Genomic DNA, 12553 nt, shown 5'->3' with positions numbered 1-12553 from the left:
ACTCTCTTATTCTAAGAGGAGACTCGTGCTCAGTAGCGAGGCGAATATGGGTTGATAATGATGATGATAAAAAACCAACTGCCTCGTTATTCCAATGTATAGCATATGTGGTTTCGGGTTCAAATCTGGGTCGGGTTAAAGATAAAAATAAGAAATTCCTAATTGATTTCGTGGTGTTACACCCCAGTACCACGGAGTGCACGATAAGCCATCCAACCCGTTATTATCATTAACATCTGATAGTAGTCGTTGACTTTTAACATGGCCGTCAACCCGCATTAGAACATCATGGTGGGGTTAAGCTCTATAAATATTCCTATAGTAATGCTGTTTCATATAATTGTATAACGTAGAAAACGTTTATTTATTTATAATTGTCTCCTTTTATTTGTAACTAGCCGAAGTCACCTGCGTAGTTCCCGTTAATACACGAAGATAAATAACCTATAACATTCACAACGTAGCTTTCTAGTTGTAAAAGTATATTCAAAATTAAACCGATTTTGAATATTTTGAATATCTACCCCCCTACATACCACAAAAATAGAAGTATATACATAAAGATTATAAAATGTTTTTTTAATTACTAAGTAGAAAGGTAATCAAATAAAATATATAATGGACTTCACACATTTATTGTATTTCTCTCTAATAAAAATATTTTATAATAAAACTATATTACATATAAGGATATATACAGCAATTGACAGTCTTGCTGGCTGTACGAGATACCTACCACCCACCACAACACGTTTTTTTACCGACAGTGCGTTTGCACGTTAAATGTTTCCAACAAAACTATTTTAACTTAAATTTACAGCCCTAACATCGACATATTCAATTCATTTATCAGAAAAAAAACATTAAGCATTTGCCACAATAAACACCATTCAATGGATATCTCAATGTATTGCACTATTGAAGCAGTTATTTTTAAAATTAATTGATATAATGCCATAGCTTGGCAAATTCGTTCGTAACACTCCCGATGGTCCGCGCGGGCCGGGAGGGGGGTAGCGATGCCTGCGCGCTCAACTTCACATCCACGCAGTCCTCTCCCCCCAAGTCGCCCGCATATCATGGGAGTGTCATCAACGAACTTGCCAAGCTATAGCCACCCACCATCCGATAAGTCCACATGCCTGCAGCGCTAACAGCTTGACGTCCGAAACTGATCGTGTGTTGGTCGCGATTTCGATAGGTCAGGTCATAGGCTTAAGTCTCCGGTGGCACGGGTGTTTTCGGTCGAATCTAGACTTTTATAATGTAAACTCAACGAGTATGTGGTATAATTAAACTGAGGGTTAGTTTCGTTCTAGAACTTTCTTTCATTTCATTCATAATGTTATGATATGCGTCCACATATCCGCATCGTACGTATCGGACGCGTCGCATCAAACGGATCTTGTGACGCAGTATTCTTTACCCATTAGTGTTGCATTTCTTAGAAAGAATACACTGAAATTTAGTTCTTAGATTTGAATAATCAAAAATAGTTCAATATTTCCTGTATATTTCAACGACCACACTTTTCATTAAATTCATAAAATTTAAATTTTTTTCTACTTTACAAAAGTCTTGATTTGACCTTCATGATATAAATACTATTTTAAACCCATTCAATCGTATTTCGGGCATTGCAAGCGTAATTAAGCACTTAGTAAATTGATTTAGGCACAATTTGTTTTCAATCAGTAATATCTAAATAAGTTTCAATTTTATAGTCTACATATACTGTTGACATTTAAATAATTTACATTGATGCATAATACAGAACTTTCGAGAGAGAATAGTGAGGCGAAAACAAACTAAAAGAAATAGATTATACTATGTGCGCTGTAGCACGGTGCGAGTGACAATTGCCTTATGACGTTAATAATACGAACTATTATCGTGAATCGCGACAAACTTACAAGAGTAAAACGAACTGCCACCCGCACCTTGCTACAGTAGAGTCCTGGCGAAAACTGCATTTCAGTATTTTTGTTATGCACAAGTATTTCTTTTAAAAACTGCATTTTGGTTTCTCAGGTAAAATTTTTGCTAGTTAGTTTTCTCTCTAGTCTAGTTAACTTTCGGCTCACTAAACGCACACAAAAAACAACCTGTATAATTTTAAAAAGCACACATCATACAGAAACCACGAGAAAACATAAAATAACCTCCAGAACAGAGCATAATTAGAAAAAAAAACATAATTGTTTCTTGCACTGGCAATCGCTGTGCACGCTCAGAAAATTTATTTTGAAATGTACTACTTATTCTATTTTACAATATTATATACAAGACAAAACTAAAATTGGCTAAATTAATATTAAATAATTTGTAACATTCACCTTTAATAGATAAAGTTTAAGGAAAAACAAAAGCGATTAGCGACAAAACGCGTCCTGTGTTTGCGTTTGAGCTAGCTCAAAAATCAGGTCAACGCACAACGCAAACCGAAACGCAAGTGTAACCTTATCTGCAAAATTCTCTTTCGAATGAAATAAAAGAATATTAGTCATTAATATTCATATCAAATAGGTATATTAAATTAATTTATAGATTTAGGCTACTCCGTACATGGGCTTGCTCAATGATGTTAGAAGAAAAAAGAGGTAGACAGGTTATACGCGCAAGTGGCATGTTAAAACTATGTTAATTAGCAAACCTGAGCTCACTCGCCTGAAATAATTTTGGTGTAATAAACTTCGAATTTGTTTTATGTAACCTATCTACCTCATTTTTCTTCTAAAATCATTGGGCTTGCTTGTGAAATTAGGTTTCCGGACTAAGTACAAATATAGTTCCTTATAAAGCTATGGTCTAGATCTGTTACTGTGCAATGAATGCATGCGTTGGACATATTTGTACGAAATACATACGAAAACAATTACTAAAGTATCTGCAATGATAACCTCAATAGAAGATGCTTTAGTTTACATAACGAGATTATTTTTTTATGTTGTAGCTCTGAAATTGATTATTATGTATTAGGATTCCCATGCACGAAAATGTGTGAATATAACTTATAAGTGAAACAATTTTTTGATATTTTCATCTAAAACCTGATAAATCTGACACATGCTTGTAGTGTTTATTATCAAAAAAACACTCCTGAAGATTCTTAGAATGGAGCAATGCGAATGAGAGCCACGAGGATAAGAGAAATAGGTATCCGTAAAGAAATACAAGCAAGTAGAAACGCGTAGTAGATTTGTCAGGTGTTATTTGCCCAAAATCTTATTAGTCAATAATCACTGAACGCAATAAATGTATGCACGGCTTAAAATGGAAATTTGTTGCCAAAACTAATGCCAAAATAATCAAAACTTAGGTGCTTTGTTAGTTAAATATTTTGCTTGCTCTACAAACGCATACACACTTGAATTTATAATTAAAAACACTGAAATTAAATATACCCAGTAACATTAAATCAAATGAAAGCGATTTTCATTAAATTCGACCAAAAAAATAAACAATTTCAAGGTCTTTAAATTAACGCGGAAATAAAAAAGATATTATTATTTTTATATATTGATAAAATTTATATGATTTTCTTTTCATAAATTCGACAAAGTCATCCTAAATAATGTGAAACAATCTACAGTTCTACACACAGCATACACAGTATGTACAATAGTAACTATATATACAAAAATATAACACGGCTAAAGTGTAACAGCAGAGTTACTCTACCATAAACCATAACTATGAGAACAATGTATGACACAGTATTTTATCCAAGTGTAATCGTTATGAATTTTATTTTAAATCCATCCATTTTTTTAATATTTACGTTACGCTCAGGTACCCCAAACAATACCCAAGAGGTATGGTCGTTAATCATAATAAATATATTATATAGAAAGACGTGGTGAGAGATAAGAATTTTGCAAACATTTTTTCTAAATAAAAAGAAACCAACTTCGACTCTCTTGAAAGTTTAAGTCTAAATATAAAATAATATACTTCTTTTTTATCTTAAAAATACGTAAGTTCAAAGGCATGTTAGCTACTGTGGCAGACCTGGTAACTGAACATTCTTATTGTCAGAATTTCTGCTAAATGAAAATAAATTGGGGCCATCATTTTATCGTACAAGAGAATATCTTCAATATGAATTTTACAGCATCATAGTTGAACACAAGTTGTCACAACAATTTCATTTGAATAAGTGAACTTATTCGACCCCGTAACCTTTTAAACTAATTTGTTACTCTTAAACTGTAATCCGTTCAAGGTTAAGTTATAGAACTGAAATTGTCGGAGTTTTATTCAAGTGAACTAATCAATCCATATGTATGATGATAATCATTGTGAAAAGAGTTTAATCACTTTAGAACCTATCAATTGAATTTAAATACAGTTAAATTAGGATGATAAATAAATTATGTATGAAATATATTCTATATATTTCTGTCAGAAAGAACTACATTGTTAATTTATTATGAAGTTACACATAAATACATGATAATATATTTCAATGAGACAAAATAAATATAAGTTAATTTACAACAAATTAAAGGTGAATCTACCAATAAACCCCTTAATATCACTTACCGTGTATTGTATCGTATTGTACTTTTTGTGCGTGATTTATAAAAGCGTGGCCAGATTCGAGAGTGACAAATTGAACTTAGTTATGATATGTTTCCATAATAAACAGTGACATGATGCAGACATCGTGTGAAGCCCTGTGGGCGTATAACTTTTAAATTTTAAAAAAACATGCTTTTGGGAAAATAGCTTTATGATCTGCGCGAACCAAGACAACAGGGAAGATATTCCTACCCACTAACAAAGAAAAATCCTCTACGATACCACGAGCATCGGCCAGCCTACCAGAGAGCGCAGTCTGGAAGACTTTAGCGCAAAACCAGAGCAAAGCGGCGAAAACGTCGCAAAATGCGATTTCAGAGAAAATTGCGCTTCCCAGGCAAAGATTTTCTACTATTTGATATGTTACGTGCCTAAAAAATAAACCGATCCGATTTAGCTACTCCACTGAGCGCACACATGCACATTTTTTTGTTTACTTACATCATATGTTTATGTATATATCAGTAGCGAGGACTGAATTTTTCTCGTAGGTAACCCGTTCGTGTTTTTGGCTGAGTATGTTAGTTTATTAACGTTCGTAAAATTCGTGATTTTTAAAAGATAACCCGATAGGAATCGTATTGTTAGGAACCATCGCCCGTGGTATGTATAGTTTTTACAGTTATTAAAAAACTCGACATTGTCGACAATATTTAGATATTATTTGTTTAAATAATTTTCGTAGTTTTCAATGCCACTAAATGGAGGCACTTTTGTCAGTCTCAGTTTCGACACGCTAGTGACATATGTAATAGTATAAAATCTTTGCAACCAGGTGATTAACCGAGCACTGAAATATAAACCATAATATCAAATCCTTTATCTACCTCAGTTTGCCCAGACCATACGCGGCATCTATGTCTATCAACTATACACCATGTCACAAAAATATTCATTTTCCAACTTGTATATTAATATAATAATAATCATAAATATATTTTATTTGTACATCACACAAAAAATGTATTTAAATTATTTACAAATAAGAAAAGAAATAACGTTACGCCTCTTACATCTATACATAGTTTTAGAAACTAACTAGGGCTGTAAAGTAACTAACTAACTAAAAATATTATTAACACGTTATTAAAATTAAAATATAAGATGTTAACTTATATTGTCATCGACATTCAATAAACCTAGATAGTTAAACCATTGAAATATTACATTTAAAATCTAGTTTTAAGAATGCATTTCTGTCATTTCCTGTAATTCAATCCAATATACTACTTGTAACTTTGTAGTGGTGTCGAATACATTAAACGATAAGTCCGAAATGGGGCCCACTCTTCAGAACGATACAGAAATGAAAAATGTACTAAACACCTTGTATTTTTTGACTGGATTACTATTTGACTGGATAACTTTTTTAAATTATTGTACATGCATCTATCTATCGATACTAAAATAATATCATCTGTAAACGTCTAAGTTATCTGATACGTTTGAAAGGAAATTTGTCTTACATCATTTTCAAATTGACAGTTTTTCTAGAAATTTTGACAAAACGTGTCAAATTAATGTTAAATCCCTAGAAAATCTGTCAGTTGGATACAGATAATATAATGATGTCAAATGGATCCGATCAAGTTGCGCAAATGCACCTATATATAATTTAGATGATTTAGCAACCAAGAGATTAGAGCTGAATTTAGAGATTTTTCTGAAAATTGGCCTTATGAGATCTCCTTATATGTTCTAATTTATGACCAATTTTCAATCGTTTGGGTTAGTATGAGTACTGGGGTTTCTCCTTTATTTATTTGTTGACATATAATTATGTGTTTGTAGGGTCTAACAAATAATCATTATTGTATTATAAAAACTATGAATGTTATAATGTTGGTCAACATTTGAATTTGAAATTAAACTCAAATGAAAATTAAACATTTTTTTTAACCACAGCGCAACAAAGTTATGTTACTCTTTATTACATATTCTTAATGCCGACGCTATAAAGCTTCAAACATTTGAACATTTGTATTTATTATTATTATTATTATTAAATATAAACATGCCCAGATGAAAAGTTAGTTAGTTAAAACTGTATATTAAATCCAACAAAAGTGTGACTAAAATAAATAGACAGCGGGCCTAGTGGCAGTTCGATACTGTTACTTTCGCGTTAACGTAAACGCGAATTTCTAAGAAATTGAAATAGCGCCATCTAGTGGCACTACTGCACAACTGTTTCAATTCCATATAAATTCGCGCTAACGTCAACGCGATAGTAACAGTATGAAAATATTGGAAACTCCCACTAGGCACACAGATGTCAGAAACGCACTCCTAAAACGACAAGACGACAAATCATAGTTTCGCTGAAATAATTTACAACACCAACACAAATAAAGTTGGTCAATAAATATATGTATTAGATGTTACGCAACATTCAAAGCCACGTAATTTTCGTCACTATTATAAAAAAAATTATAAAATATCTAGACCTGAATCACATTTCTAATAACGGCATGCGATTGAATGCTTTTTAACCGACTTCAAAAAGGAGGATGTTCTCCATTTGACCGGTATTTTTGTATTCATTCATTCGCACGCTGAAATGACAATTTGATGTTTTTGTATTAAATTCAACACGTTTGCGTTTGTTCAATTTCACCTGATGTTATTCATTTGCATGCTGAAATGACAAATTTTCATATAAAACTTCCACTTTGTTCCACTTTGTGGAAAAAACGCAAATCGATGATCAACATAATAATAATCAATGATAAATTTGAATCAGGCCTAATTCTTTGTTACGATTATGTGTATCAAAAAAAATTCAACCTCTTTGTTACGGGGTTATCAATGAAATTTCAGCATATCTTTTGTGTGAATTTTAAATAATAACCAGTCATAGTCATGATATAGAAAACAGTGTATAGCTTGGCAAATTCGTTCGTAACACTCCCAATGGTCCGCGGGGGCCGGGAGGTGGGTAGCGATGACAGATAAACCCACAACTGATGCACCACACTTCCAGCCTCTGTCGTTCCCTCCCCGTCGCCCGAATATCATGGGAGTGTCATCAACGAAATTGCCAAGCTATAGTACGATGCAATTTTTATGACGTTTGGTAGCATCGTGCGTTAAGCTGCAATACACGATTTTAGATGTCAACGGTAACGTAGGGCGGCGGTAGAGCATCACCCTAAAAATAATTTTAACATGCTTTATGTATTGCGCGTACCGATACCCGCAGCTTATTTCCGAGACGTCATAAAGAGTGCATCCAATTATACAAGATGACACCAGAATTATTTGCTTCCTCCACAACTATTATATTATGCAAATGTTGGCACAATCTCATAATCATATACATTTTGTTGTCTAAGCAGTTTAGAGCTTACACAAACAAATATTTGTCATAACTTATAATTCATAAAAATCTATGTATCCATTTGGTATTTAAATACTGTCCCGAAAATAATATGCTAATTATGGGTCCAGATAAACAGCTTTTATAATATTAACACTATAATGTGAATGTTGTAAGTAAAATCCTGCACATTTTGAATAAATCTCGATGCAATTTCTATTGCCACAAATAAACAAAGATAGTTTTTGTTGATTTTTACTATGCTTTTAGTTAAAGTTCAGTCATTTTTAATAACATATTACATCAAAGATCATGGAAAGTCATTAGTTTAGAGCCTCAATAGTTCAACAGTAAAGCGGTCAGACTCATCACCGAGGGGTGGTGGTTTGATACCCGGCCCTTTGGACTATTGTATTGTAGGTGTAAATAACTCCTAATACAGTCTTTCCCAACTAGTTGGAGAATTGGAATATTGGTCATATTTAAAAGATATGGCAAATGCTCTTTTAAAAAAAAAGTATAAAGTGTTTGTTAATAAATAATTAAAGAATTCTCGGCGTTAAACTAAATATGAGTAAAACTAGTAAATCAATACCTATATATTTGTATTTTGCACCTACATTAGTAGATATACAGCATAAAAGAATTTTCATTTAGAAATAAGGCTTGACACCTTTCTAGGAATTTGAATCCTATTTAAATAGCTGTGACGATTATGATATGATTGTATCAGATAGTCACACATAATTTTTCTTTTAGTTTTCTATCATATAACAACAAATAATTTTAAATTAAAAGTATATCTTCAGTTCAGTTTGGATCTGATAAATTAATAATAATTATTAGTATTTGTTAATAAATAAGCTTTTTCCAAAGGCAATATATTTTCAAAAAACAATGAGAAAAAAAAAAACAAAACCTACTCGTAATTTTTGTATGCAAATTAATATTGTTGGCATATTCATATATACTTTATTAATAAAGGGTTTAGACCAGCTAAGAGTTGTACTTTGTTGTGTACTCCAAATAACCTCGAAGTTAGTGCTAAACAAAATTTTACTAAATGTAAAAAGTCTATATTATAATACAGTTGTAATACATTGTAATACAGTTGTAAAAAAAACAGATATTGTGTAAATATAATACATACACGTCTGTTAAAGATTCATTTGAAAACACATGCCGAGAATTTGTCGAATTTTTTATCCTGTAATTAACGTAATTCACTGTAAAATGTATTTAATCGACTTCCAAAAAGGAGGCTGTATGTATGTTTTTTATGTGTGTTGAGCGATATTTTGAAATGAAGACACTCGAATTCTATATAAACTACATTTTGGTGTATAAATCTTCAGTTATTTTTTTTAACCAGACAAAGTTAATTACGCAGTTAACTGCTATTAGTTATAAGCTAAGACCTGTATGATACTTTTCTCCAATTTGCGAGAAAAAAGAATAGATTTTAAACACTTTGTATGTGCATTCTTTTTCGAAAAGTATAAAAATATAACACCGATTTATTCGAAAGGCTTTAAATGCTCACTCGCAATAAACAACATCATTATAAAACTATCGAGTAATCACAATTATTGTCACTTCTCCACAAAGAGTTCATAGTCGTTGTTTCTGTCAATATGCAGTTATTTTTGAGCAAATGGGAGAAATAAATTATTTGGTGACAAGACATAAATATGCCCTAGAAACAAAAATACAAGTCAAACGTAAAAGCATTTAAGTCAGCAAATGGGGTATTAGAACTACTTGTTATTGACAGTATGCAGTTATTTTTGAGTAAATGTGAAAAAAAAAAATTGGTAACATGACATAAATATGCCCTAGAAACAAAAATGCAAGTCAAATGTAAAAGGATTAAAGTCAGCAAATTATTTGAGTATTCAACCTTCTCATAAATACGATTTTGCATGTTTTGATTTTACTATATTTGAAATTATGCAGTGTTTATCAATCATAATTTAATTAAATTATAGTATTGGTGACATATTAAACAACTTTTAAACACTGTCAAGCTTTAATAACTGAATTATGCTGTACCATTATTTTTCAGTCAGCGTTCATTCACCTCATATTGAATTAAATGGACAAAATTTTAAGTATTCAGGGATCTTCTTTACATTGAATGTGATGAAATATGACAAAGCCTTTGCATGGAATTTAGTTTTCCAAAATAACTATCTACATTTTTCGTGACAAAGCCACACTTTGTTGTCTGTCTGTATGTATGTTAATGTATGCCAAAATTGAATCAACAAGCTCCTGACAGACATAAAACACACTTCAACTAAACTCCTCTATAGTATAAGATACTATAGAGGAGTTATGTTGGTTTTTTGGTCTATTCTTGTTCCCTAAATTGAAAAAAACATAAGAAAAGAGTCAACTTTTAAAAAGAAATTATGCCATACATGCAAATATACTACTCTGGTGTTATACATATGATACAACGAACGTTCTCTCAGCTCAAATCATTGTAAAACGTAAAATAACCTTCGGAAATCTTTTAAGTTATTGCACAAAAGAAAAATGTATTACTATTAACTAAATAGGATAGACGCATCTGCATATTGATATTCGTAAGACGAAGTTTGTTTAATTTTAGACAATAACTTACAGTGAGAGAAAAAAATAAAATCATACCGGGAAATCGCAAGCCTTTGTTTTGTATTGAGTGCCCGGGCAGCCATTGTGCCGTCCGTAATGCCTTTGCATTCACATAAACAATGAATAATTTATTTATTTTGCTATTCACTTACAAAAGCCAATTCCAACATCACCCAGACTCAGTCGCGACACCACACTTTTCAATGCGAAATAGAAAAATGTAAACGAATATAACTTGCTTGCTTTGTATGTGAGAGAGGGAGACAAACAGAGAAACACGCGCACGACGCACGGCTTACAACAGGGATAATGACGGTTTTTAAAATTGTATATAAATTAAGAGTATGCTAATAGTAAAGCAATTTTGTAAAAGGAACAGGGTATCTGCGATCATTACTTTCGGAGCCACAGGGATTTAAAGGGTCAGATTTGCGGCGCTGCCGCGGATCCCTGAAAAACGCTCCATACAAAATGGTACGAACTAATGATGTCATAGGCACTTAATGATTGTTGTATGGGCGTTTAAACAAAATTACTAATATATTTGTTATTTCTGTGTCTATGTTTATAGTCCACATATTAAAAAATGTCACATTTAATGCTAAAACTGTATGAATTTTCATCTAATTAAGATAAAAGATTTTTAATAGATTTTGAAATTGAAATATCCAGTTAATCTTTGCTTTTTATGTATAAATTAGTTAACATTGATCTTATTTACCTGAATTTATTATAAAAATCAATATATTTAAACCTAGTCATAATCCCCACTATAGCAAAAAGTGTCGTTACAACTTTTGGTCTTATTTTTTTCCGTCTAGCCTTTTTTCGCAAGGCGCGTTAAGGAACTTCGTTCCAAAAATTAATAGGACTGTACAGGATTTTGGTTTCCCGGATGTCGTAACCGTTTCGTAGAGTCGAGCAAAATAAATAAATGATTCACAGTTGACAGGGCAGCAGCGCAGTGTCGCTACTCTCATAGCTTCCTAGGGCGCGTGAGGCGGCGCTTCTTGCGGTCGGGCGTGTGCGGCGCGTCGGCGGAGGCGCGGCGGCGCGCGGGCGGCGTGCCGGCGGCCTCCTCGCCCTCCTTGGCGTCCGCTTTCGGCGCCTCCACGGGCGTGTCCACTGCTGCGTCTTTGCTGCCGCTCGCTGTCTCCTCGCTCGCTTCGGCGCTCGAGCCTGCCGCCCACTGGAATAACAATTACTTCATCACCATCAGCCAATTCAAGGCGGAGGTATACGTAAATTCGGCGTCAATATGGGTACATCGTTCGCATTTTTCTCTGTAATCTTAATCCAAAAAAAATATGAAAAAAAGATATGTTGATCTACACAATATAACGCATGTCTTTGTGGTGTTCTTTAATTGATGCTGTCCTGATAAGAATTTTGCTCCCAATTGGAATATTTCTAATTGGAAGATTTGTCTACCTATATGTCCATATAAATATAAAATTTTCTTAAAAACCTGTTCCAATGATGCATAGATAGGCACCATTTTGTAATGACAACTTTTTCTTGTATAGGAAATTTCTCTATTATGAAAATAATAGCTCTAAATATATAAAATTAACACAGCAGCAATAACTTACATGTCATCTTGTTATTAGTAGAAAGAACACTGAATGTTGCCATCATTACAACCGTCGCATAGCCATTTTTTTTAAAGCATTTGATGAATTACCGTTTGCCTCATAGTGCAGCATACACATATTTTACTCATCAAAAGTTGAGGACAGTTCCCGTGGCAATACGAAGATAAAATATACTATGTAGTTAGTCTGTACGCCGTAGAAGTAGGTGCGAGAGGATTACCAGCAAAATCTCTCTATAACTTGCTTAAAGACCTCGGCCTGTCTAGAAGTGTAGCTAGTTCTATATTAGAACGAGTATCCAAAGCTGCTCTAATAGGATCTTACCAAATTTGGCTAGGCAGAGAGAACAACACGAGCTGAGAACGGGGAGTGTTGATTGATAGTCAAGGAATTCCTTAACCCTACATACTGTAGTCACAAGTTCAGGACTCTGCCC

The 12553-nt window shown here is 32.9% G+C and overlaps 1 protein-coding gene across 2 annotated transcripts in view; it reads right to left on the bottom strand.

Annotated features, from left to right (window-relative positions):
• Window positions 1–619: 619 nt before the first annotated feature.
• The window catches only part of LOC112042880 (F-box only protein 28), an 18221-nt gene continuing 6287 nt past the window's right edge, over window positions 620–12553 (bottom strand). For both annotated transcript variants that reach the window (XM_052884550.1, XM_052884551.1), the window contains exon 8: window positions 620–11711. In XM_052884550.1, coding sequence (XP_052740510.1) covers window positions 11499–11711 — 213 coding nt within the window. In that variant the 3' untranslated portion in view covers window positions 620–11498. The remainder of the gene's footprint in view (window positions 11712–12553) is intronic.

This window comes from Bicyclus anynana, chromosome 12, assembly GCF_947172395.1.
Source record: "Bicyclus anynana chromosome 12, ilBicAnyn1.1, whole genome shotgun sequence".
NCBI classification, from domain to species: domain Eukaryota; kingdom Metazoa; phylum Arthropoda; class Insecta; order Lepidoptera; family Nymphalidae; genus Bicyclus; species Bicyclus anynana.
This window is presented reverse-complemented; position numbering and strand designations above follow the sequence as displayed.